Below are 26,999 nucleotides of genomic sequence, written 5' to 3' on the forward strand. Positions count from 1 at the left end.
ATATATATAGGCAAAGACCTTTTCTCACGTCACGAATATGCGTTTCAATGACGAGAAGGAGAACTCCTCTTTTGTTCGTGGACACACCACAATTGACTGGGAGCGGTCACCCTCGCCGGTTTTTTTCAAACAGCTCTGCATCATCGCGACCTTGGACACAACGGTGCCATTAGGAAGCGCAATTGGGTAATTTCCTCCCGTTCCTCCATCAAAACATTCCTTTGTGAAGTAGCAATAGAAGCGCGTGGGCCGCTTAATGAAGAGAACATTGTTGCTCCACTCTTCCTCCGCTGCAAGAAGCTCTGTGGCGGTAAGAGGGGCCAGGTTGTTACTATTGCTATTGCTGCTGCTGTGCGGCCTCAGTCCCGGAAGTCGGCTCAGTGTTTCCTCCACGACGGCTATCATAGCCTCATCGAATGCGGCTGAACCCGACTGCGTGTTCAAGTGACTCTCCGAAATGGGCGCGACGAGTGGACCCACACTGGCGCGCCGCTCCACCACCATGCGGTCAAGATACTCGTCCTTTAGAAAGATGGAGGTGGCAACAATGCGAGTGGCGAGATCCGGAAGCGTGTGCCTCCACTCGTTCATCTGGTCATTCTCCTCCGAGGCAAATCCCAAGTCTCGCCGGACAGACCCAATCATGGCCACCATCTGCGAGCCCACCAGAACGACTACCCTATGAAACGACATTGCGAGCTTATGGTAACCCTCCACGGACATCATGGAGGCCACGAGCTGTGCCGCGTCCTTATTTGCTGCAATGACTTTCTTGGATTTGGGCGTTGGTGAACGTTGACCACCGCCGTCCGCGCGTGACATTTCCGAAGTGTACGGCTCGTGGAGTGTCACGGTGTTAATAATGGTCTGAACAAATATGGGCCTGTGCATGGCTCTCGGTAGAAGATGAGCTGCGATGTACTGAATAATGCTTTGCTGGTCTGCCCGCCCATCACGATATATTTGCAGCAATCGTGTGGCGTGAAGGTCTATCAGCAAATCATCCAACACCTCCGTTATTTTCCGCCGCTGAGCTGTATCAATGCATTCCAAGGCAGATAAAAGCCGCTCCTCGCAGTACGCAATAGCCTCCGTGACGGAATGCCTCCCCTCAATGCACTGAATCGCTATTTGTACGGGTTCCAGAGCGGCGGGGATCGACATCGGCGCTTCCTCTGTGGCGGTGGCTGTAAGGAACGGCGAGACAAAGGTGGATGCAGAGAGCGAGCCCGAGTCTCGTCCTCTTTCCTCACTGGTGGTGGTATTGTTGTTGCTATTACCTTGAATCGGCGGCAATGCAGGAAGCGCAAGCGTGACTAACTTCGGGAACCAGTAGAGCGGCAGCCCATAGGCGTCTGCTACACGACGCGCCAACTGATAGCGCTCTGTGGCGATGAGATAGTCAACCATCTCCATGTGCAGCCGCAACGTCTCTTGAACCATGTGATAATTCATTGGCCGCATAATGTGCGGCACATTCGGTGAGCAGACGTGCCGAAATGCGTCCTGGTGAACCTCGGCTTTTTCGTGGCCATTCTGAGCGGAATCAACCCTATTTTTCTCGGACACCTCCAAGAGTGGCGTCAGACGCTGCAGACGTGGCAACTCACAGTTCAATAGGTAAGATGCCCGATCAAAAAACGCACTGTACTTGCGGGAGACATCGAGCACGCGCAAGGCTATCTTGTCCACTGACCCCGCTGCTGCTAGAGGGTTAGGGTTGACACGCTCACGCTTTAGGAGCGCCGCCAGTGCAGTCTTGACGGGCTGCAGTTCTCTTGACAACTTCTGAAGCTGCCGCATTGTTTCAATGGCATCCTGTGTAGCGGGGTCCATCTGGTGGTACTGATACTTATATATATATATATATATATCGGTGAGTGTGTGTATGTGTGTGTTAACCAAGCGAGGCCTCCTCGCCAAGTTCGCGGGTTTGAGACGGTGCAATCGGATAATAATAATAATAATCTACAACAAACGCAACAAAAAAAAAACGAAACCCAGTGGGAAAGGCAAATGGAGAATGGTGGTATCCATTCTTGCACCGTCATTGAGTATGATCAAAGTCAGAAGCAGCAAACAAAAAAGAAAGGGGATATTTGATACGACAGATATCACCCCGGTAGGTTCTATGCTCATTATTCGTGACGGCTTACTTAGAAAATAGAATTCTCATTTACCTCTAAAAAAGGATTTCCATCTCAAATTCTGACAAACGCCCCGCCCCACCACAGCATTCCAGCCCCCCTCATCTCTCTTTCTTTGTTCCTCACTGTTATGTGTGTGAGGCAACTCGCAGCGCGTTGGAAATCGCCACCTTCACCTGGCGTAGAAGGGACTCCATCCCCAGCACCTCATCCCAGACGGGATGCACCGGCCAATCCTCCTCCTCAAGNGAAACATCATCGCGGCGGGACACTTCCACCAGCGCACCAATAGAATCACCACCAACAATAACTGGCGGCAACGCCGTCGTATCCTCCCCCATCATAGAGGTAGCAACACCACCCATTCTGACCTGCCGCACCGCATCAGCAGCAACGCTCACGGTGGAAAGGCGGTTGGTGAAACTCTGGTCCACATCGATGTGTGACCCGTGATGCAGGCCTCCTCGTCCCGAGGCGTCGATCCGTGCAGATGCGGCGGGGTTAACAACACTCGTGTCAACAGATACATGGCTGTAGGCCACTGTGCGATGGCTCTTGTCCTGTGGCGGGCCCCGTATCGCCGGGTAGACGGACTGATTGCTGACAGATGGAGCCGTAACGCTCCAGCGGCCGCCTGCCCGATTCAGCTTGAGTCCCTTCATGTAGTCCGAATGGAAGGCCTTCCACATGTTTACGACCCGCTGTGCCCCCTCCAAGGCGTGCACAATAGCAGCCCACTGGCTGTGCATGTTCTTCGCATATGACACCCGATCAGAGAGCAGAAATGCGTGCAGCAAGAGTACGAGGCAATGAAGTGCGATGAGATGGGGCACAAAGCACGCCACCTGTATGACTTGGTTGTTGTAAAAGCTCTCCATGATGGAGACCAACTGCTCCGTCACCTTGAATATGAGCATTCTGCTCCTTGCATCATTGGAGAGGCGTGGCGATTGTCCCTCTACATCCGCTGCCGCTCTCTCTCCACCCGCTGCATAGAGGGGCACCAAATTCTCCACTCGTACAAGGAACTGGAGCATATTCTGCAGGGCAATTGCGATCTGCTGGCGCTGCCTTGCAGAAGGGAGAGAGGCCGTTTGGCTTATTGAAGTGGATACAGATGCAGCCATGGATGCTGTGACGGATTCCGCGACAAAGGTGGGGCTCTCGATGAAATCAATCTTCGTGAGCACCGCAAGTAGATCGGGAAGTGCAAAGAGGTGGACCAGCGTGCGGCACTCGTCCACAAGCGGTGAACACGCTAGCCGGAGGAGCAAACCACCAATCTCACCGAAAAGCTCAAGGGTGAGTGAATCAATATGCCGCATGTGTGAGCCAGACAAAGGGGAACTGAGTACGTTCTGAAACAGTAACTGATTCGCACGAACGAATTCAGCTATTGGCATTAGAGCGACCTCTGAGTTGTCCAAGGCAGAGAGGACTGCATTGAACCAACGTATGGTTGAAAGCAGGACGTTCTTTATCACCTTCTTGTATACCTCGATGCTGTCGGATCCATATACCACATTGTCTGTTATATTGTCAGCATGCCCCAACGCAACTCGTGCGCTTGTCTTCCAAACCTTCATTGCCATGCATCTTGATAAAGCGTTGATTTGCAGCAACTGGACAGCATGCTGTTGAGATACGATCATCAGCAGGTCAAAGACGACTTGTAAAAGCCACAAAATGGAAGATGCATCGGCGCATCCATGTCCAAAAAACGTAGAAATAGACTCATCAATGGCCTGAAAGGCATTTGTAATACACGCCATAAGATTTGAACTAGCGCCATCACCGGACAGTGGCACGCACAACATCTCGCACAGTTGCGGGGACAAATGCAGCAGCTGAGTGATTAGAGCAAGGGCCGGAAGCTTATTACAGCTAGGGGATGTGGTGGCTGTATCTTGTACAAGAGCGCTGAAGAGAGCGCTGTGGTAGCGTTGAAGCGTAATATCATCCACGGAAACCCCAGGGATACCAAGGAAGGTCAGGATGGCGTTATAAAAGTGCTGCCGCGCTAAAGGCACCCGTGAACCCCACTGCACTGTTGTCACCAACAACGATTTTAGTAGCTGCAAGGTTTCTGAAGCAATGAGTGAACGCCCAACCATGCCCACTGCATCTTGTTTACTCACAACAAGAGTTCCAGTGAAGTCTCTCTTACCGCTGCGTCTAGTCCTTCCAGTGGCATCCATTACACTCATACGTGCCGCTTGAGAGATGGCAGAGGCTTGTGGAATGTCTATCGATTCTGGCCGTGAGTGCCACGGTACAACCACACTGCCATTTATTTTAGTTTCATCTCCACCATGTGCAATAACGCCAGTTGAATCAGGAGGTCTGCGTGCATCAGCGAGGTTTTTGCTGCCTTCACCACTGATTTTGCTATTACCGCTGTTCAAAGACATTTTTCGCTTTAGTTGCGCCATAAGTGTTGCAAGAGTTTGACTCAGCTGGTACACAATTTGCTCCTGCGCTGCAACAGTAAGAGATGATGTCAGTTGCACGCTCTCCAGAAGAGACTGCGCCATGTACAGAATACGCTCATAACTAATGCCATTATGCACGGTCACGGAGATGTTTGCGAGGCTACACCAGCCGTCTATAAACCTTACACCACCTGCATACGCTGCGAGGCATTCATTCGCCTTGACGAACACACTGAGTCGCTCTTTCAGCTCCACGACCGTTAGAGTTCTCTTGTTGCTCATTAGGCTCTCCTTCTGCAGTGCCTCGTAGATCAGCGGGATGGAGTACTGCGGGGTCTCATCAAAGGAACAGAACACGTAGCTCTCGGCCCCACCTGGGGCCATGCAGTTCGTCGGAAACATCGGAAGGGACTTGAGACACAATGACGGCCACTGCGCAAAGTCCGCCGCCACGCTTGCACTGTTGTTGTTGTTGTTGTTGTCGAGTTGGCTTTGCGGAGCGTATTCATCCACACCAAATATCATCTCTGGTGCTGCCCGCAGCAGAATAAAGAGGAGTTCGATCAAACTGGAGTTCGACAAGACAGGTGAAGGACCATCAAGCTCACCAACCGTATTTGTCCCGATGCTGAAGACATCAAGTGCAAGGAGTTTCATCACATACGCATATTTGCTCATGATCTGTGACGAGCATTGATCGGGACGCAGGGTCTGCAGAACGTAAAACATTTCATCGTTTCCACGCCTCTTCATTAGGCGATGGAGGCTGGGTGTGCTGAGGGACGGGTTGGCGCGGAGAAGGCACAAGAGCTTCACATACTTTACCGCAATGTGCGGGTGAGTTTCCTCCACCTCCCTGTTGTTGGCACCTGCAATGACAGGCTCGAGACAATAGCCAGGCAACAACTCTGCTGAGGAGCCGTACAACGGGTAACCGCACAACCACGAGGTGATGGAGGTCTGCGGGGCCCGCGCGTGCTGTATAAGGAGGTCCATGATAAGTGACTTAGTCTCCACCTCGGCGTGGGGCAGAAAGAACTGCATCTCGTCATGGTCAAGGTCTGCAAGTGCAGGCGGGACGTGAATGATGGGGCCGTTCACCGCCTCTACACGCAGCGCCGCCACAAANGGCGTGATCACCGCCTCCTGTGCGTCGGGGCGACTGAACCAGTGCCGCGCGGCTTGACTCACAGTGGGCTGAGGGAGCAACAGGAGAAGCTGCAGCGCCTTTTTGGCCAAAAGGCTGTCAACGGTCGCACTCAATGGCAGCAGATGGACGGCGAGCTCTGTGTTGCTTGCCGTTCTGGCATCAAAAGTGAAGAGGCTGTCTAGTCCCTGCTCCCTCTTCACCACTATTGCTGTCTTCAACAGCGCCAGACACTGACGCACAGCGGCGCGCTGGTAGTTAAGTAGTTCATTCGGAGCTCCTGAAGCTTCAGAGATTATCTGCAGTGCCTCACCCAACACATCTGCTGGCGCCTTGGAGCACGCCATCACCACCGTGAATGGCACCATACTTGTGTTCGCCGTCAGCATGAGACGCAACGAGAGCGCACGGTTCAGCGCGGCTGCGGCAAGCGCAGCCACAGTGTAGCGTTCATGGACAGATGAAAAGAATCGCCGAAGAACGCCTCGGAAGATTTCTTCTGCAATAAAGCGTATTACCATCGTGTACGTTGGAACATGCGCCATCTCTGCCACGTGGTGCTTGAACATTGCAATCATAAGATCCAGAAACCCAATGGTGATGCTGTAAGTTGCGTGATGGCACTCATACTGGCAGTGCCCGAGTAGCGACCGCGCCTCCACCGTAACGGCAGTCTCATCGCTGTTCTCGCTGGCACTGCCACGTCTGCTGCTGTCCACTCGCCTGCTCGGTTGCCCCTGCGCAACAGCAGCAGCGTCGGTGGTGGGGTGAAGCAGATGATTCTCTTCGATGAACGTCCACACACGTTCCGCCTCTTCGTGATTGGTGATGAGTGAACCGATGAGCGAGAGCACCTTCCCCAGCACTACCTGTGACAGACGCGGCGCGTACAGAAACTCGAGGGCAAGACTGAGTGTCACGTAGTTTCGCACTTGATCGCGCAGCGGTGGGTGCGTGGCTATCTGGCGCAGGAGCACGAATACGCTAGCAACGTATGCTTGCTGCTTTGCCAGCAGGTATTCCGGCGTGAACTGACGATGACGTGAGACGTTGCCGCCAGACGGCTTCTTCAGAACTGTGCTGGCACCACCAACTTCCATCGAAAGCAGTGACCCCACCCCACCGTTCACACCAGCGCACTCCTGCGCCTGTCCAATGAGCGAGGACCACTGCAATTCCGTGCATTCCACCTGCATTTCACTGAAGAGCGCGACCACACGCTCCGTGTATTGCGGGTTTCGCCCAATCATCGCCAACGCGTCCAGAAATCGTGTCACGATTTTTAGCGTGTAGGGTTCCCACAACGTATTCGGCCGCTGTGTCTGGAATACAGACCGCATGTGTGTGACGCAGTTCTTGAAGATGAAGAACGTTACGGCGCAGTCGGAGTCCATGTCAGGGTCCAGGACCTCGGACGGGAGGTTCTCGAGGCAAACAGTGAGTGCCTGAAGAATGTGCGCCGTCTCCGATATGAACGGCTCCTCGTAGTCTCGAACCACCATCTCCGCACTGTACATCTGCAAGCCCCCCGTTGCTGTCATGCCTCCTCCTCCTCCTCCTTCTGCTGCTGCTGCTGCTGTTGTTCCTCTTGTTCCCAGTGCAATTCTGGCCTTATCATTCGGAAAGGCCTCTGTGCCGGCCTGCAACGTCTCCAAGTACCGCACACATGAACGTACATCAATATCTGCCACGTGCTTAATTGCAGGAAGCATTTCATCAAACATGTACGCTGCTAGTTCGTACGGAACAATGTAGACGGCATCCAGTGGAATGATGAGCGTGGCCTGCGCCGGTGCCAGCTGCACGAAATACTTCATCACCTTGCCACGGTACACAGCGTTGGGCGACTGCAGGCGATCGCCAATGAACGCCTCAACCACTTTGTCGAGACCACGCTCTTCGCCCTTTCCACACAGAAAAACACCGACCGACAGCACAACAATGCTGATGTAGCCATCCACAAGTGTCATCCAGTGTTTATGCTGCCCATCACTGGCATGCCAGGACGCATCATATTGTTGTTGTTGCTGGCCAGTCGCACGGGGCCCACTGGCGGAAAATGATAGTGACCCTGACGTCTGTGAGTGTTTCAGTTTAGATCGCAGCTTCGCCACCCACCCTTCCACTTCAGCTGCAATGTTACTGTGAATTAGAACGTTCGCCTTGGTCTGACCAAAGGAGTCACGCAGTTTTCTCCAGACCGTCAGGGCATTCACAAGCGATGCCGTCACGAGCCACGTCACGGCGCAGATAGCAGCGGTAGATGGATGCTGGCGAAACGACGCCGAGTTCATGGGGGTGTTGTGTGTGTGCCGCCGCACTTCCTCCAGCAACAACTCCAGCAGCCCGCAGAGCTCCCGGACGAAAGATTCCTCCATCTGGAAGTGCCGCGTGAGCAGCAGGAGGCACTGCGCGGCGAGTAGGACGGGGTTCGACTTGCCGTGCGAGGCGAAGACGGAGGAGGCCGAGCCGTGGCTGGGAGGCGACAACGCTGCGGGCGAGACCTCTGCCTTGATAAACTGCAGAATGTTGATGGCTGCACCCGANCGAGCCGTGGCTGGGAGGCGACAACGCTGCGGGCGAGACCTCTGCCTTGATAAACTGCAGAATGTTGATGGCTGCACCCGATGCGACGATCGCTATCGCGTCGTTGACGCCGCCCAACCGCTCAGGCTCACCGCAAAGCACGAGGAGACTAAGCATTAATCTTGCCCGCGTCACATGCTCGTTCACCACGTCAAGTGCACCAGCCTGAGTCGCCGGACTATCCCCCACTGCACCCAAGAGCGCAAGCCGCTGCTGTTGCTGTTGTACCTGTGAAGCAGTGGCGGATGAAAGGCCAGCAAAAGTACCGATTGCGCCAGAAACACCAAACGCCGGTGCTGCTTGTGAAGCGGGAGCAGCAGTAGTAGTAGTAGTGGCGGTGATAGCGGAAGCATGAACAGCGCTGCTCGTTCTAAAGGGTGCGGCCAAGTAGGTCTTGATGTCCGCCACGACCGCTGCGCTAAGGAAGCCGTCACGGCAAGCGTTGCCGATCTGCTGCAACAAAAGGCTCTCCGAACTCATTGATGACAATGATCCGTTGGGTGCCCTTTTCTCTGCTTGCCCTTCCCTTTAGCGTTTTCCCTCCCCCCCCTCTCTCTCTCCCTCTCTGTGCGTGTATGTGTGCCTGCAATGCGAGGAGATGAGAGAAACCGCAGCGAGCCGAAATCACCTGGGTGAGAGTGTGCCGCTTCTCCTTTCCTTCTGGCTCCCTCACAACAAACAGCCACTGACCACCCTTCTTCCTGACTTTTTCTTTTCTTTTTTCGCGCTCTCCTTTTTACCCCTCCTCGTGCGAGAAGAACGGAAAGCAAGGACAATTACTTCAACACACAGAGACAAAAAACAACAACCGGGGACAAGAGAGAGAGAGAGAGAGAGAGAAGACAGAGGAGTGCCGCTGCCACAAGAGAGCCGTATGAAATGTGAAGACAGCAGCTCAGGCACATACACAAACACACATACATGAAACTAGAGGAAGAGTTAAAACAACAAACTGCTTCTCTTGTGCATCTAATATCAACAACGACGACAAAAACGCAAAACAACAACAACAACACCACACAACGCTAAGCAAACGAGAGAAAGGTAGATTCTGTACCCTCCCCACTCACCCGCGCTGCCTTCGCTTCCGTGTGAGTCGCCCAATCGCCTCACGCAGGTCACTGACGACCTTCTCGCGCCGTTGCAGTTCCGCCTGCGCCACCGCGAGCTCTGCGCGCTGCTCGCACACCTGCAGGCGCGTGGCGTCCGCGTTCTCCATCTGCTCCCGCTTTCCCGCCTCCAGCTTCCGGATCCTCGCCTCGCAGTCCATTCGCTGCTGCTGCAGCGCCGTCTGCCTCTCCTGCTCTTGCTGCAGGCACTCGCGGCAGCGCTGCCCCTCCGCCACCCTCTGTGCGAGATGCTGCTGCAACGTGTTGTTGTCCGCCTCGACCTCGGCCACACCGCCTCGCTGCTCCTCCAGCGCCCCCTTGAGAATGCGCTCGCGCACATCGTCTTCAAGCACTTGCACTCGACGCCGTTCATCCTGTATCTGCAGCTCCTCGCGCATGCGTCTCTCTCGCCGCTCGCGCCTGGCGTGGCTTATGACACTAGTGAAGTAGTAGTGATGCCAGCCACTGTTCTGCTGTGGTACTCGTTCGCCATCGTAGCTCTCAAAGCATATGGCATTCGTGTAGTAGTACTCCAGCGTGTTGCGCTCCAGCTGGAGTGAGGCCGCGGCCTGTTGTTCCAGTTTCTGCTGCAGCAGCGCGAGCTGCGCTAGGGACTCCTCGTATGCCACTTCAAATGCACTCCTCTTGCCTTTCATCTCCACAGAATCGGTGCGGCGGGGCGTTGCTTTTGTCGCCGTGAAGGCAGGTCGCGGGACATTAGCGGGTCTGACCAACAGTGCAGACGACTGCTGCTGTTGTTGGCGTGCACTACTGGAGTTGACTTGGCCCCACGGCGCTCGCGGAGGACGCTGCTGCTGCATATCAAACGACCCCCCTCACTCACTTTTCCAGCAATGCGCTGAAACGCATGCATACACATAGAAACAACATCAACATGAGAGAAAAAGAGAGAAACAGAAGGATAGCTAAAGGAAAAAAAAACAATACCCATCATAACAGAGCATGTAAGGTGACAGAATACCGAAGGAGGGTACCAAGAACACCTATTGTCTCCCCAGACACGCCTGGATCCCGCTACAGACAAAATTACATTAGAGCGTCCATAAACGGGTCGACAGACTCGTTCGGTAATTTTTTCCCCATTCTGCTTGTTTAATTATTTTATCTACCATGCATATCTGCTACTGTTTGCGGCGCATTCATCATGGAGGCATCTAGGAAAAAGAGCGCATAATAATCACTAATGGGAACAACAGCACACAGTTGAACGCAAAATAGAACCCACCCGCTCCATTCGTCGCTTCTGACCCCACTTCTACTGTCCAGCAGATAAAAAGAGGTAGAACGTCACAGGACCTATTTTGAGCCGCCTCCTTATATATATATATATATATATATATATAAAATCCCCTCACACTGGCTTCAATTGTTTCCGGCTGTTCCCCTCCACACCCCCAGAACACTTCTACGCACTTATATTGCGGCAGCAACAGGGATNAACTGAATTTTTTTCTTGTATGTGTGGGGAGGGGGGATATATGAAGAGTACCTGAAGTTTCTTCACGCGCTGTAAACGACCGCATACACAGGGCACATAGAGGCACACAGGCGCCCAAGGGGGAAATATACGCCCGCATACATAGTTGCAATGGTATATATATGTATATGTATGCATGGATGTAATCCCCCCACACTGGCTTCAATTGTTTCCGGCTGTTCCCCTCCACACCCCCAGAACACTTCTACGCACTTATATTGCGGCAGCAACAGGGATGACGCTTTCCACCACTCCGTGTTGCAGCAGGCACCCTTATGTAGACAGAAGAACGAATATTCTGAACTGCGAACGCTCCAGAGACTCCGTTTGGCACAATGCTGCACATAGAAGTAGCGCGCCTCACTAAGAAGTGCAAGAAGTACTGAGGGGGTGAAGGTTCAGTGGGAGGTTTGCTTCATTAGATATCCAAATGGATCAAAAAAAACGATCTTGATTCAAAAACAAACAAACAAACAAACAACAAACTGAATTTTTTTCTTGTATGTGTGGGGAGGGGGGATATATGAAGAGTACCTGAAGTTTCTTCACGCGCTGTAAACGACCGCNTACACAGGGCACATAGAGGCACACAGGCGCCCAAGGGGGAAATATACGCCCGCATACATAGTTGCAATGGTATATATATGTATATGTATCATTCCTCTAACGCTTTTGCATTCTTCCTTTACCAACTGAGCCGCCAGCTTCACACAAGCATACGCAGATAGAAAAACAAACAAAACACAGCTTGGTGGCGCGGGACCTGTGCCTACGTGAAGGAAGAATTATGAAAAACTCTCTTCCTTTCCGTACCGCAGATCGAGACGAAAAAAAGGCACAGTTTCAGAATACACAGATAACACAATGAGGGGGGGATGATGAGAAAGAAACCTTCGTCGTATGTAAATTCTTTGCAGTGGGTATTGATCCGCTTTGTTTTTGATTTGATAGAAGCGATTTTCCTTTTTGTTGAACGATACACGGTGTGCATCCGTAATGTCTACTCAAGCTACAGAAGTGGGGTGGGGAAAAAAAAAAATTAGTCAAACGAGCCAAGAACACAACACTTGATTTTGTTAGTGTACAAGTGTGCGTGTGTGCATGTGTGACGGCAGCGTTCCGTAGCAACGCGGCGCCACACAGCCGCCGCCGCCTACATTCGATGCCCATACCTCCTGCTGCCCAACACGAATTTAAAATACAACATACTGGTAGGAAAATACCTACACACACGCACACGAAAGTACAAACAGAAAGACACACAGAAAGAGAGATGTTCAGAAAGATGTGAAGTTCAACTTACGCGCAGGTGGCAGACACACAATAATAATTTTTTCCAATCCTGCAGGAAGGGGATTCAGATGTGCAGAAAAACAAGGTAAAAAGAAGAAAATAGATACATTAATCATTCGCAGCATAAACCACACAGATAATGACCCTGGGCCAAAGAGGGAGCGATCTTTGCGAAAAAAGTGTCCATTTCGAATAAAAATAGCTCTGATACCTATACCCACCACAACTCAATACGACCACCACGCTACAACAGTTAATTACATACGGCGTGGTTCACGCTCCTGTCTAGCTTTTTGCGGGCTCGCTATTGGGGAAAGGCCAGTAACAATGTGTTGGCGTTCATACATGCGAATGACACCAGTAGCAGGTGCTGCACTTGCGTTCGCCACACATACCTCACGGGGCGATGCCGTTGGGCCGACACATCCCCACAGCAAGTGCGTCAACAGAGGGCTCTTTCTCAGCTTCATCGTATGTCCTGCACTTCGAGGATAGTCTACCGGATCGATGAATCAATGACCCAGCGCATGTGTCGCATGCGAGGCTTTGGCCACACAACGTGCATTCTGCGCTGCTTACCGCAGTGGCAGAATTAACCGCAGCTGCAACAGATGCACTGCTCCAGCCCAGGGGCGTGTCGCACTCCAGAGGCTCCTCCGGCATCATCCAATTGGCACCCGACACCATCGACGCATGTCGGTTGTACCGCCACCGCGGCGTCGCCAGCGAGATACCAGAGACGGACGAAAGCGACGACCCACACACACTGTCGCTTTGTGTGCTGTGCGGAAAAAAGGATGGTGAGGCAAAACCATTCTCAGCGCATAACATTTCATCGGTGCCGAGCTCCAACGGGCAGTCTTTTTCTTCATAAGCTGGGCTCACGTCCACGTTTTTTGAGCGTTGACTCATTGCACCGGTTGCTATAAAGCTGAGTTGCATACTCCTTGTTGCCATCCCTTTTGGGGACATGCACCTAAAATACCAATACTCGCTTGCGCTATTCTTTTCACACAAAAACGCAAACAGGAGAACACACTACCACTACTACCAGGTTGTCTGATAGTCTATAGGACGATGGTAAGTGTGTGTGTAAGCGTGGGAGGGGATCGTGAAAAACAAAAAATTCTGTAGGCCAAGAAGAGGAAGAAGAAGAAGGAAAAAAAAAAAGAAAGGAAAATGTTGTGTACGCCCCCCCCCCCTGGTGCAGAACCGCTCCTTTCCCAATGCACCGCAAGTACATAATCATGTTCCCACAGCACCAACTATTCCATTCGCACACAAGCAAGGATCACGCAGCACCACAAGCACCTTCCCCATCATGCTACCCACAATCACAGACGCATAAAAACACACCACCCAGAGTTCTGCCAAGGCACCCCTCATACCCTTTCCTCAACGTCCAGAATCCACTGCTCACCATCGTCAAGGCGCATCACATTCTTTGACCTCCCCACCAGCGACCGCAGCACCATCCCTGCGTACTGCCGCACCTCCGATGACAGGCAGATCTGCACAAACTCGCTCCACGAGATGTGGTGGGCGAATTCTGCCCACGTAATGAGACCAGACGAGGGGTGTGGCAGCACACTAAAGCTATCAGACTCAAAATGCCGCGCCCGCATGAGTTCAATTTCCTCACAGCGCCCACATTGCCCACTAGCATTCGGTGCAGAACTACCATCTTCACCACCTCGGCGCCCTTTTCCTCTACCTGAGTCGAGGTCATCCAGCTGCCATTGCAACAAGGCAGCGTTGACAAACTCCAGCGTTCGCAGAAGGCGCTGAACGGCAAACACACCATACTCACGGAGCTCACTATCATTGACACGCGCGCAGAATGCGCTCCATGGTGAACGCAGCGCTAATTCAATGATATTGGCCCTGTGCCGTACCAAAGAGGACATCAAGACGTGGTCGTCAGCAGATCCCCACGACGCAGAACCACGGTTGGGCGCCGTTGAATTTGCCGGCGTGCACACTTCCTCCGTCTCCATGAAATTCGTCGGACCATTAGTGTGTGGAAGGAAGAGTGCAACCCCACTGTCTAGGTACTCCGTTTGATCCTCGCCAAGGCTTTGAATAACCATGACTTCTTCCTCATTTTCCAGCGGCTTTTCATCATCCATAAAGTGCGCCTCCGCTCGACGTTTGACACGTACCTTGGTCCGACCAATGTTCGTGATAACGGCGGACGAGAAGTAGCCTTGCAGCAGATCCGTCACAAAACCACGCATCATATCCAAGCCGACGACGTGTACAACGTTCGGCATCTGCTGAAACGCCTGATGTTTGTAGTATGAAGAGTACGAGACACCGATCAGCCACAGGGTCTCATAAACACCCCGTTGTTCAATGCGCCGCCACACAAAACGTGCGTCCTGTACGGAACGGATGAAGAGACTCAAGTAACCCAGACGCTCCCACATGGGATCGTTCTGCGCCCCTGGTGAGCGGTAGAGCGAGATGGAGATGGTAACCTGCTCAATGAGGAGATGATCCATAAATACTACGTACTGCTTCCACTCATCCTTCACGTACTTCCCTTTCTTGAATAGCACGAGCTCTGATGTCCACGAAGAGTCACCGAGTTGTGTACGTGTAATTGTGGTCGTACTTCCACAGCCGAGTGCGACACGTAACCTCTCCCAGTAGTTCATCGCATGAAATATAAACGAGTCCTCCAGGTGCATCTCAATGGAGTTTGTGTTGATAAGAAGTTCTTTAATGTACAAGATGGGTGCTGAGCGGAGAAGTTTTCGTGCAAAGCGAATCGTGGAGGGTTTGGCATCTACCAACTGCGCTACAACACATTGCTTCGCACAAGAACGTTCATCATCGATCTGAATGACACGAAGGGAGAACTCAAAGACTTGGTCATCCCCGCTGCCACCATCAGCCTCTTTGCCCTGCGAAAGGGAGAGCTGCACCGGCTTCACTGTGAGGAGAATAAAATCCTCATTTTCGTCGGATAGAAGTGCGTGTACGCTGTCCACCTCCAGCTGAAAGAAGTACTGAAAGTAAGGGAGGGAACAGAAGGCGTCAATGGCATCCTCCGTAGTCACACTAATGGCGTAGCTCATACGGCCCAATCCACGTACCCGTACAAACAGAACAACACCGCCTGGAAGATGAAGTTCCTGATGCAACTGCTCACCTCGCTTCACCACAGCCTGTGGCTCAAAGTTGATAAGGACAGGCTTCACTCGCGTATCCGGGACTTCCGCTGCCCACAACTCCATCACCGGCCGTGAATTGGCATCTTCCCACGCAAAGCCGCGGGTGGTACGTGGATACAGAACCATGTGTTGTGGCCTATCCCGCTGCCGCACGTACACCGTGTACATGGTACGATTCTCAACAACATATGGTGGTCGTTGGGGCCTAGAGACAACGACGTGCATGATGCTACCACGGCGATAGCACGAGACCATCAAGACATCAGAACCAGCGCGTGTGACACACAGTTGTTCACAATCTGCATCACAAATATTTCTTACGAGATTTGTGCTGGACGCAACGCCACTGTGTGGGCGTGTTTTAAGATTTGTTTCGTAACGCAAGTTAAATGCTTCGTCACCCAGTGTGTCGATGCCAAGGGGCTGCGACCACTGACAGGACTGAATACCCGCTTCCTTATTGTCTGGTAACTTAACTTGAATGGCGTTCGCCGCCTCACCTTCACTGCTGAAGTCGACAATGTGACTGTTGTCGGGTGCTAACACGACGGACTGTAGTAGTGAGTTGCTCTCATCCTCCAGTGTGATTCGGCACTGACGAAAAGCGAGTGGCAAGTCAGTATGGTTTTCCAGAATCCATCGAGGGCTCAAGGTGATGACTCGTGTCGCCTTTGTACGTCCACCAAGAAACCTTACAGAGTACGACAACGACACACTCACCTTCTTGGTGCAGTTGCAGTTCACGACACCGCACTCCTGCAGGGCCCCAATGGGAACTTGACTGGACCACGAGGTCCACTTCAGGAGGCCGGTCGAAGAGTGTCGCCCAATGCGCAGATATAAGTGTGACTTGTCGCCCAGCTTCTCAATGCGATCAGAGTTGACGAGGTACGCGGCATCACCACCGGGTGTGATTCCCTCTTCATTGCGCAGACCTGCAACCTGCGCTCCTTTCCGCACGTCGGACACCTGGAGATAATGTGGAGTGTGGTTCACAATCCAATAGGGGCACCAGATAGTCACCACCCGAGGCGTGTACTCAATGTGCAGGATAATAGTAGCACCGCGCGAGTCATGCAGTGTAATGCTGCGGTCACGGTTACGCTTATTGGCTGTGTGCACAAGGGCAGGCGGCTGCCGCTTTCCCTTGCCGCTCCACGCTCGCCCCATCGGTTCCCCGTTTGCCTGTGCAATGAATACGTCAACGTAGATATCTTTCAGCGGGCTCACCTGCGTGATCGCGCAGCGTTGCTCCGCTGCGATATCGAGCGTTACAATGTGCTCGTAATAGTTGCTGTCAGAGAAGTCTAGAAATGGACGGCGCCTTTTTGATTTTGCGCAGTACATGAGACCAATCTGCATCGGCACACCCATACCGTTGACGATGAAAAACGCCGCCTCGAAGGTCCCTCTGGAATCTAACAGTGTCGATTCTCCAACGTAGCTCTTCGTGCCGAAGCGAAGGAGGAAAAAGACGGCCTGTTGCAAGGAGGTGTTGGAGGCACGTGTAAACTTCGCCGACTCCACCTGTTCCGTATTGTCAAGGGTGCAGAAGCACAGAAAGTCCTGTTCGTACAGATGAGGCAGCATATCATAGCTCAGTCCCAATGAGCAGGCGGAGCTGCACCTGCGTCCCGTGAGCGGCGTGAATAAAGTGCGCCGCCGCAGACATTCCACCGGCACGTGGAGCACCTCATTGGCCTCTATTATCCCCACGCCACCGATATTGATCGCGAAGGGAAGCTCGTTCCGGAATGCCACGTTTGTGCGGAAGTCGACGAGTTTCTGTCCCTCTGCCACAGTGACGTCCACCACCATTTGGCTGCCCATCGTGTCGGGCCCGAGGCAGACGAGGCTCCGCCCCGTCCTCGCGACATTCACGATTTCCGTTTTGTGTCGATACTTCACCAGCAAACAGTGCTGTGAGGCGGGCAGCTCGTGCCCCTCAATGCGGGGAAAGTTGAACTGAAGTGATTCTCGAGTATTTAGAACACAGGGTGGGGGAAAACGGTTTTGGTCATCGTGCGCAAATTGTATCTCCAATTTCCCTCCCACGTGCTGTGTTACCTTGTACGTGTAAAACTCTAGCTTTGACGCCGATAATGCCGTGGATTTGTCGTTTTGGCTGCTACTGTTGCTATTGCCAGTGTTGCTCCCTCTCCCCTTCCTTGTGAATAGCGAAATCTCAAGTCGCTCCTTCAGCAGCCAAATTCGGCGCAGATTCTCCGCCATCATCGTCGAGAAGTGCACGCGCATCGCACGTAGATGAAGTCCCGCTCGCAATGATCCCTTTCGCTGTTTAACATCCTCCAGCGAAACATTTGGCTCCCGACGCAAGACGATATCAAGAAAGACGGGTTCCAACAACGGACACCACGAGGAGGAGGTAAAGTTGTAGAAAATGATACTGCACGTGCATGAAACGTGCAGCTTGAGCATTGACCCATCCTTCACCGCCGTCGGTGTGATGAGGTTTTCGATGCGGCCACGGAAGAGAGGGATATCGACATTCGTACTGTCATCAACGACGTCCACGCTGATGTACCGCAGGCTGAACGACAAGACCGTTGTGCCGTTCTCCAGCGGCTCGTCAGGGAACTGCTGCGCCACCAGCGACGAGAACTCTGTGCTGCCCACCGCATCGTCCAGCACGTTGGTCTCAATATGCCCCAGCGCCTGCCGCGCCTGCAGCACTGCCCGCCAGCAGAAGGAGACGTCGCCGTAGCGGATGCGGATGTCGATCCCGTGTGAGCACCTCACGTCGACGCTTCGCCGCAGCGGGCCCTTCGCCTGCCCCTTCGCGTGTGTATGCAACGTTACCTCCCACTCTGACACAAGTGGGCTGACGTCCGTTACACAGCCGCCTGCGTCGAGGTACTGGGAACGCATGGCGAACTCGCTGAGGTCGAATGTACCGGTTTCTTCAACGCAACTGCCACGCCGCACGGTCTCTACGCGGGCGGACATCGTCGCCAGCAGCACCAGCGAACGCGACGGCTGCGGCGCAAGACGCGCGGTTCTCAAGGACTCACTTGTCACCTCCGGCACCGTCAGCAGTAGTACGGCGTTCCCCAAGACTCGCCGAGTCACATCCTCAACATCACAACCTCTATCACTCCCAGAAGGTGCAAGAGGAGCAGCAGCTCGATTACTACCATTATTCTGGGGGCCCTCATTCCCAGTATCAAGCGGACCGCCGCCAGAAACACTGCAGTGAGCCGAACGTATACGCGATAACTCACCGCCGCTGTCAGAGTCAGACGCACTTGGATCCAGCTCGCTGCTGGTGCTACGAGCATTGCCCATCGGGTCACGAACACAGGGAACAATAGTGTTATGCGTCGCATCTGCAACGACGTACGAGCCATTGGCTGCCGCCATATAGTACTCAATAGCCTTGCCGTACAGATGGATGCGTGCATTAATGATGCGGAGCGTCAGCCCTTCACCGAGTGACAAGAGCGGTGAGCCTGCGTCGATAAAGTGAATGTCATGGCCGTTGCCATCAATAGTAATGTGATTGTAACGCCCCCGCACAACCCGCACCTTTTTGCGTTTCGACAACACAAGCCGCTCCCGTAGAATGACGTTACTATCAATATACTTCACTTCGAGTACACGGTACTCCGGAAGCACGATCCTACGGTAAGGCTCGTATAGCGTCGAGAGCAGAGATAGCATTGTGTTCGTCTCTAGAAACACTACAGCTTTGCCAAAGTTCACATGTATATCCTCCTCCTTGTTGCGTGCATCGAGGCGGAACGAGAGACGTTGATCCTTGCCAACAGTAGCCGAAGCCTCGTCAGTCGAAGATGACAGAAGTGGCTGCAAGTTCAGGAAGTGCACCCCGTCGTCCATACCCAGTGTGACGGAGGTCAGACTCACATGTATCCTCTTTGGGCTGTTGCTGTTGTTTTTGTTGTCTCGCAGCGTTTTGTCCGGCGCAGGTGAATCGTACAATGCAGTCATTTCTCCCGATTCAACAAAAAATCCGACGGTGTCTCGCAACACATGAAGCGTGAAGGAATCCCACTCAATTTGTACTCGAAGGCTCACTTTTTTTCGCGATGATGAAAATGCACTCCCTGCTACTACAGAAGCAGCTGACACAAGGGTGTCACCCATTGGCAGGTGGGGGAGGATGGTGGTCTCCTCCTCATCAGCGGCAGTGGCCTCCAGTAACTCGGCTTCCGTCGCGACAAAATGTCTCACAGCACTGTACAGCAGAAGCTCATACAGGGACTGCTCTACATGAATGGCGATCGCATCAACGCGTATTTGCACCTCCCACATCCCATCCCCCTGGAGCCGTCCAGAAATGTCAACTCCCATTGGCTTCAAGACGTATTGTGTGTCATCCTGCAACGATTTGACGTTTGCAGCACTGAGCGCGATATGAAATTCACCGTCGCCATCAACGTCCTTACTGATTGTGGTGTCTCCAAGGTTGTAAACTACGCCGCGGCCAAGATTAGGGCTGCCAGCGACGACTGACTCATGGTCCGCCACCACCACGCATGATGTCTTGATGGCAAAGCGGACTGGAAGCCGTTGGCCATGTGTGCTGCTGCGCAGCGTGCCAATCCGCCACGCCCGCCGCTCTTCCAAATATGTCACCAGCCACTGCAGCTGCTTGTACTCGCCCTTCGAAAAGACCCTATACAAAGCAAATATCTCCTTTTTGAGCGGAACCACAATCCAAACGGAGGCGAGGACGCCCTCGATACCACCCGCCTCCCTTTTTCTTGCATAAAAGAGTTTAGTCGCCTTCTCTGCATCTCCGCCGCGCTGGCCCCGAAACTGCGGCACCAAGACAGGGCGAAGCTTTAAGCCGTTCTCGGATGTGCTTCCGCTCACTACAATACCATTATTAACGATGCTGTCAATAGACATGGACCACACGCTCTTCTCACCGTACTTCGCCGAGGAGGCTCGGACCTCTATGTTCAGAATGGAGGCGAAAAACAAAGGCACCACGCACTGATGACGGCGAGGAAGATGTGGCACCGTGAGATTCAGCAGGTGAAGCGAGTAGCCGTGGTCTGTAGAAGTGTCCTGAAGTCGTGGGTTCGGCGGATCAGGCAATACACCTGCCACACGAGGTTCCCAACGAAGCATTCTCCCAAATGCATTTCGGACGCGCAGTCCAAAAATGGAATCGCGAATGTTGTACAAAAAAGACGGTACAAGCGTGACGTCGACGCTGTTAAGTGTTATGCGACTGACCACAGCCTTCTCTCCTCTTTCAACCGTTACACCGTACGCAATCTGTAACGCCAGTAGACCCCTTGCAACATTATCACTTCTCCCATTTCTACCTGCCGTTTGCTGTGCTTCCATTGCTTCCGCCATTGCTACTGCTGTTGTTGTTGTCTTAGCAGAAGCAGCGGGAGTCCCCACATGGTGAAACCAAAGGAAGCGAAAGGACTCGTCGACCACCTCGCCAGGGTGGCGTAGAAACGCACCACGACTGTGCGCCAGTTGGCTAATCTGCCACACGGACGCTTCCCCAACATCGGTGTGAGACGAGAAGGCGCCACTCGGCTCCCACTGTAGCTCAACGCTGAGGCGATTCACCACAACCGCAATGTCAATAGCGGTGCGCTCAAAGGTTGTGAACGAGGCTGCATCCTCAACACAGCGGACAGCCTGCGGCGGGTCCCGCAGGCGTAGACAGACGTAGCCCACGTCTATCGTCCAAGAGTTGGATTCTGCGCCACCACCACCACATGCAGTGATGAACGGATCGACAGATACTCTCTTAGGCAGAAACTTCCCGGTCCACGGAAACCTCATATAGTTGGCATAAAGCCACTCAATGAGAAGAGCGATTTGGTGTGTGGTGCCGCAGAAGACGGCATCATCGGGAAGAACGACACGGAAACGACGGAGTCGCGGGACCTTCCAGCCACCTGCACGAAACATCTCATACGAGAATTCAAGCTGGAAATTCATACGGTTCATTATGGTTACCGTGTTTGGAGAATGATTGGCACTATAACGTTTTCTTCGGAGGCCGTGAATTTCAAGGCCCTCTAGCGTCAGCGTCGAGACATGGCGCACGCAGTGCTGCTGGCCACTTGTGTGCTGGTCGCTGTTCACAGCAAGCCTGTCCTGGAAACAAAGAAGTTCAACGGCTCCCCAGAGCTCGGCTGGCACGTGGACGTTCTCGTGAGGAAGCGTGAGCTCGACGTTCGATAGTTGGATGTGCTTGTGCAGTAAAGCCCACGAAAACGGCGCAATCGGGGCACCTACTTGCGGCCAGCGCAGCGCCACAGCACCGGCAATGTACGGCTGTCTCCACACCAGCGTTGCCGCACGGGAGATGACACCGCGGGATAGAATCTCGGTGAGATCCCACAACTGCGGATGCCAGTAGACCATGTTGAGGTGTGTTCCCGAGAGCTCGAGGTGGTGCGTGTAACGATAACCAGCACGCCCTCCATTGGCAATGAAGTCAGATGCCGAGAGTATCGGTGGCTCGCGGTGAATTGTGAAGGACACGGAAACGTAAGGGCAGAAAGGGATGCTGCTTTTCGAATCAGAATCGGTGCTGTTCAACATCGGTTGTACCACCTGGATGTGTTCTCCTGAAGGAACATGAAGCATTGTCATGCGCGGACGCTGCAAGACGCAGCTTATTTTGTTACAGGCATTCGTGTTACTCCAGTTGACATCTACCTTGCAACCTTCCATCACTGCCGCGGGCGTGGCGCCACACTTCACTTCACCGCCGTCAACATCAGCAGCCGATAAAGTTGATGCTGCCGCCATTTCGTACCCATCGGACGGGTAGTAGAATGAGAAAATGAGGTGCTCCACAGCGATAGACACGAGGTTCTGTTGCAGAAGTCCACCTGCTCGATCAAGCCGCCAAACATCCTCAATTTCTGCCGCTGCTGGTGCCTCCATCTCGTTACGCCACGGAATGGAGGGGTACACCACATGACCAAATATCTGGTTGGTCAGGATCCCCGTGAGATCCCACAGCATTTCAACAACGCACATCAGCTCACTTGAGAAGGCCAGCTGAACGCTCTTTGAGACTGTAATATCCGTGTACTTGCGCGCCGCGTGGGGGTACGGCCGATGCTTCATCCGGAAGGACACATGCATCGATGGGTCTTCGCTGGCGAAATCCGCTGTCTCCCCAGCTACCACCTGCATCACGCTGCGCGCCCGCGCCAGCACGGAGAGACCTGACGCACTGATGTTAAATTCCCTTTCCTCATTCCGCTGCACATACGAGAATTTCGGCGCAGTGAGCACGATTTCGTGGGGTGGTGACAACGTGATGTACCTAACAGGGCTAAGCGTTTCATCATGGAGGAGCAGCGTCAGCTGCGGTGTGACTACATCAATGGCAAGCATGCACGGCCCCTTTTCCACTTCCTTCGAGTCATCCTCTTCAGCAGGCGTTGGATCAGGCGGAACGGCGAAAACGTGCCGGTCAACTGCATGCAACTCGAGCGCGTCGGCAAGGCGCCATGCCTCTTCTTCATCGCTGCATTTTAGATTAACGCGACGGCACGGACGCGTGCGGGAGGCACAGCACACAATTTGATACGCCCTCCTCACTTTTTCTTCTTCCCTTTCCTCCACCACTGCATTCTCTTCCGATGCACGACCCCTGTGCTGTCGGCACCATTCCTCCACGTGGGCCTCGAGCAACGCCATGCTCTCGAGGGGCGGGAACCCGCATTTGTCGAAGAGCAGACGCTTCGCCGCCAGTACACCGTTGCGGCAGTCGTGCGAGACACCACCGAACTCCACAAACACGCTCACCTCTGCGGCGTCGCGGACAACGTGCAGATGGCGGCGCTGCAGCTCGATGAAGTGACTCGGAAAAGAAGGCCGTGTGGCGTGATAGATTATCATCCGGCCAACCCCCACCTCTACTCGGCGGCACGCGTCCGCGGCGTCAGGCGCCTCCGCCTGAGCGCGGTAGAATCGTTCCTGCGCCGACCGTGCCGAGGGCTCATGCTCGACAAGGTACATCTCATCCACTGCGCAGACCTTGGCAAGGAAGGATACGCCAGAGGTAGAAAGTGACACATCACGCATCTCTGCTGTTGTTGTTGTCGTTGTTGCTGCTGCTGCTGCTGCCACCGCCACCCGCTGTGTCACGATGTGGCAAAAGTCGGTAATGAGTGAGAATGAGGTGCAAAGGACGGAGAGGCTTTGACGTGAACAGCGGCACTGCAGCGGCTGCTCCATCGTGAGAGACAGCGAAAGGAGCGGCACAGACGGACTGCGGTGCAGCATCACGCTCTTCTTGAAGCACATCTCAAGACGTGGGAGGCAGGCAATGCTGTCACACTGCCGCTCGGAGGTGGCGTCGCCACCACAGAACGTCTCCGAGTGTGGCGCATTAAAGAGACACTCCACCGTCGCACCCTCCACGCAGGCGTGTACATAATTCACCCAATCGTCTGGATCGTCTCCGAAGACATCAGTCGTGGGCGGCACGCTGCTGGCCTTCTGGATGCGGCACCGCTTCTCAAGCTTTCTCGCAGGATCGTTCCGCACCTCCAGACGGCGCAGAGTGACACGGCTGGCATGCCGCTCGTTTTCTGCAGCAACAACACGCAGGCCGCACACCTGCAACTTCCAATCGCACAGAAATTCCCGCTCAACTGTCATCATCAAGACCGTGCGCTGTGTCTTCGCGTCGGTGGTATGGTGCCGTCGCTGCTCCAACGTCCTGGACGCACCCGTGCCCAGCGACGCCGATGACAAAGCGGTGGAGGAGGCCCAGAAAAAATCAAGAGAGGCTCGCAGAAACGGCACATCGAGGCTAAAGTCCGTCGGGTTCCACTGCAGGCGTAGCTCGTATGGCGCTGTTGTGACTATGTTGCCGTACTCCGTCCAGCTGCAGGGACCAACCCGCTTCAGCGACAGCGACATCGCTGCCTTTCCATCACCTTCGAGGGCGTACCGCTCCTTCGCCACGCGAAGGACGCTCACCACGTACGACTGCTCTTCCAAATGGGACAGAGCTATATACTCCTCCACATCAAGTGTGAATTCAAAGCAACGGCTCACAGCGCATGCTAGGCTGGCAGATAGCCCTTCCATCGCTAACGTCGCGAAGGGGACAGATGCTGCAGTGTTGTCGCAGAGCACCAGCCCGAGTGAATGCACGTGAAGGTTCAGCTGCCACTGCAAGCCACCGAGTAGCGGTTGCTTTGATGCATTGCCCGCGTCGGCGAGGTCCTCAACCTCGTTCTCTGGTATACCGAACTCTTTGGCAATGGCGAGACGCTGTGCCGCTGTCCAACGCTCCGCGTACACGAGTTGCATCATTTCTTCAATTTCAGCACGGATCTGCGGGCTGTCCTCTTCAACGGTGCCAGAAACATTACCAGACGCCTGTTGAATCCTCGAAAAATTCATCCAGCTCCACCAGCTTGAACCTTCTACCACAGACGAGACTGGCTCACCCACGGCAACAACATCCGGTTCCCCCTCTAAGTGTTCTTCCCCCTGCTGCTGCTGCTGTTGTTGTTGTTGCCGTCGTCTCTTTAATATGGCGTAGCGGTTCTCTTGCTCTAAGCGTGCCCTGTGGTAGGCGAGGCGCCGTGCCAGTTTGACAGATTCTATCGGAAGGTCCATCTCCAGCTCGCGGTACCGGCGTGCCTCTTCCTCTGTGAGTGGAGCAAGCCAGTTCACCCCAATCTGCTCCCGTCGCGCACGTCTAAACAACTCCATGTACTCCTCTCGTGCTGCCTTGATCCTTTTGTAGGCTTCCCACACAAACACTCCTCGTTCGCGGCGGCGACGGACACAATACAGCGTAGCTTGAATGGCGTAGTGCCACCACGCAGCTGGGTTGTCGGTGGGCCGCTGTTGTTGTTCACCAATGGGACGGAATCGGCGCAGCGCGTCGTACTCCTCTCCGTCACGCACCTCTCTCCAAAGGGCGCGAAGCATTCGCAGCTGCTCCCCACCAACCGCAGCGCGCAGGCCGTCAACGTGCACGTCGATGCGAGCCGTCGGAATGTCGGCACGGTACGGCACGGGTTGGTACTGCACATGAGCCACAGCCCCAAAAGGGGGGATGATGCGGTGACGCCACACAGAGCGCGGCTTTCGGAGCGATGCTGACGCCATCGGCCTTGACAATTTGCTTATTTCTTCAATCACCGCCTCCCCTTCTTGGGGGTCATCTTTTTTGTCATTATCGTTATCGTAGTTAGTGTGAGCTGCATGCATCGACACAGCAACGTCATTTAGGAGAACGCGCATGCCCTCCAGCTCCACCTTCTTGTACAGCACTCGCTCCTTCGCTGCGGTGAAATGCGGTTCAAAGTTGGAGCCACACGCGTAGGTCTGGAAGCGCTCCAGCACAATGGCAAGAGCGTGATAATCGTGGCCAACACTCGGCTCGCCTCCGATCGCGACGCCTCTTCCTCCTCCTCCTCCTCCTCTGGAAGTGCAGCACCCTTCGTATTGCACAACGATATCCTCCAGCTTCAGCTGGACATTGTTGAGGATGCTTGCCTTCAGACGGGCGGAAAACGTGGCGTCCTTCTGCGCATCTACGTTCACCTCTCTTTCTGTTCCCTCCGAGGGAACAGGGTTGCTGCCGAAAAGAGTGACATGTGTCTCCTCATCATTCCCTTCCTCTTGACGTAGAAGCGCATCAAATACCTTGAGTTGATATAATCTACGCTCATACGCCTCTTCTCTTTCACGCTCCAGATCATAGCCTGCATCCTTCTTCTGCTGCAGCACAACCCGCACCTTTTTTACCACAACAACGACAAACTCTGACTGCAGCCGTGTCCACGGAATGGCGACCGTTAACTCATCAATGAAGCCTTCCTTGACACAGAGAGAAGTGTCCCAGGCGCGCAGGGCGTCTTTGCGGAAGCGCAGGTTCCGAAGCCGCACGTGCCCGCTCCATAGGGACACTTTCACCTGGTCCTTATTGACGTTCTCAAAGTACTTCCCAAGGTAACTCGTAACGAGCCCCGCTACAAGCTTGTCAAACATGACGCTCAGATGAACACCTCAAACTTCTCCGTGATACTCTGAGCTAGCGCTACACTGCTGCCCGGCATCAACGGCTCAACACAACTACCACGATACCGGTGGAAGGATAGAGAAGGAGCGAGCAAACGAGAGAGAAAGTGTGTGTGAAAGTGAGAGAGGTGCTGCGCAATCGCAACTACAACAGCAGAAGACCCTACTCCACACTTCCTCCTCCTCCTCAATCCCTCTCTTTCTTCCTTTTGTTTATGCTTCTTGTTCTCTTTTCCCCTCTGACAATGTATTGTGCGCAGCCCACCGCCAAATGTGACTACTGCGCGTGGCTTGCTGTGCACTGGCTGCCAGACGGCTGTGCTAAATCACAGCGCCCCGTCACCACGCCAAACAAGGAAGAGGGGTAGAGACGCAAATAGAGTAGAAAACTAAAACAAAAAAACACAACGAGGAACATAACCAGCAATCTTCATCCATCAGAAGGAAACAGAGTGGGCGTCCAACGGCTCGTTGGAAAGACAGAGAGGTTGCACGAAATATAGATGGGGAGTAAGCAACTTTATTCGCTGAAAAGGCGGCGCACACACAAAACAAAAACAATATATATATATATATATAT

The 26,999-nt window shown here is 53.7% G+C and overlaps 6 protein-coding genes across 6 annotated transcripts; all 6 read right to left on the reverse strand.

Annotated features, from left to right (window-relative positions):
• Window positions 1-24: 24 nt before the first annotated feature.
• On the reverse strand, window positions 25-1,836 carry DQ04_01261000 (hypothetical protein; the record flags this gene model as incomplete). The annotated part of the gene is made up of 1 exon (XM_009310468.1): window positions 25-1,836. One exon carries the CDS (start codon window positions 1,834-1,836, stop codon window positions 25-27), a length of 1,812 nt encoding a protein of 603 aa, XP_009308743.1.
• Window positions 1,837-2,275: 439 nt separating this feature from the next.
• On the reverse strand, window positions 2,276-7,696 carry DQ04_01261010 (hypothetical protein; the record flags this gene model as incomplete). Its single annotated transcript, XM_009310469.1, has 1 exon — window positions 2,276-7,696. The coding sequence occupies one exon, from the start codon at window positions 7,694-7,696 to the stop codon at window positions 2,276-2,278; it is 5,421 nt and encodes a 1,806-aa protein (XP_009308744.1).
• A 211-nt stretch (window positions 7,697-7,907) lies between these two features.
• Window positions 7,908-8,792, reverse strand: DQ04_01261020 (hypothetical protein; the record flags this gene model as incomplete). The annotated part of the gene is made up of 1 exon (XM_009310470.1): window positions 7,908-8,792. One exon carries the CDS (start codon window positions 8,790-8,792, stop codon window positions 7,908-7,910), a length of 885 nt encoding a protein of 294 aa, XP_009308745.1.
• Window positions 8,793-9,378: 586 nt separating this feature from the next.
• Window positions 9,379-10,242, reverse strand: DQ04_01261030 (hypothetical protein; the record flags this gene model as incomplete). Its single annotated transcript, XM_009310471.1, has 1 exon — window positions 9,379-10,242. The coding sequence occupies one exon, from the start codon at window positions 10,240-10,242 to the stop codon at window positions 9,379-9,381; it is 864 nt and encodes a 287-aa protein (XP_009308746.1).
• Window positions 10,243-12,608: 2,366 nt separating this feature from the next.
• Window positions 12,609-13,184, reverse strand: DQ04_01261040 (hypothetical protein; the record flags this gene model as incomplete). Its single annotated transcript, XM_009310472.1, has 1 exon — window positions 12,609-13,184. The coding sequence occupies one exon, from the start codon at window positions 13,182-13,184 to the stop codon at window positions 12,609-12,611; it is 576 nt and encodes a 191-aa protein (XP_009308747.1).
• Window positions 13,185-13,594: 410 nt separating this feature from the next.
• Window positions 13,595-26,389, reverse strand: DQ04_01261050 (hypothetical protein; the record flags this gene model as incomplete). Its single annotated transcript, XM_009310473.1, has 1 exon — window positions 13,595-26,389. The coding sequence occupies one exon, from the start codon at window positions 26,387-26,389 to the stop codon at window positions 13,595-13,597; it is 12,795 nt and encodes a 4,264-aa protein (XP_009308748.1).
• Window positions 26,390-26,999: the final 610 nt, after the last annotated feature.

The sequence above is a fragment of the Trypanosoma grayi genome, assembly GCF_000691245.1.
Source record: "Trypanosoma grayi strain ANR4 Tgr_126_V1, whole genome shotgun sequence".
In the NCBI taxonomy this organism is placed as follows: domain Eukaryota; phylum Euglenozoa; class Kinetoplastea; order Trypanosomatida; family Trypanosomatidae; genus Trypanosoma; species Trypanosoma grayi.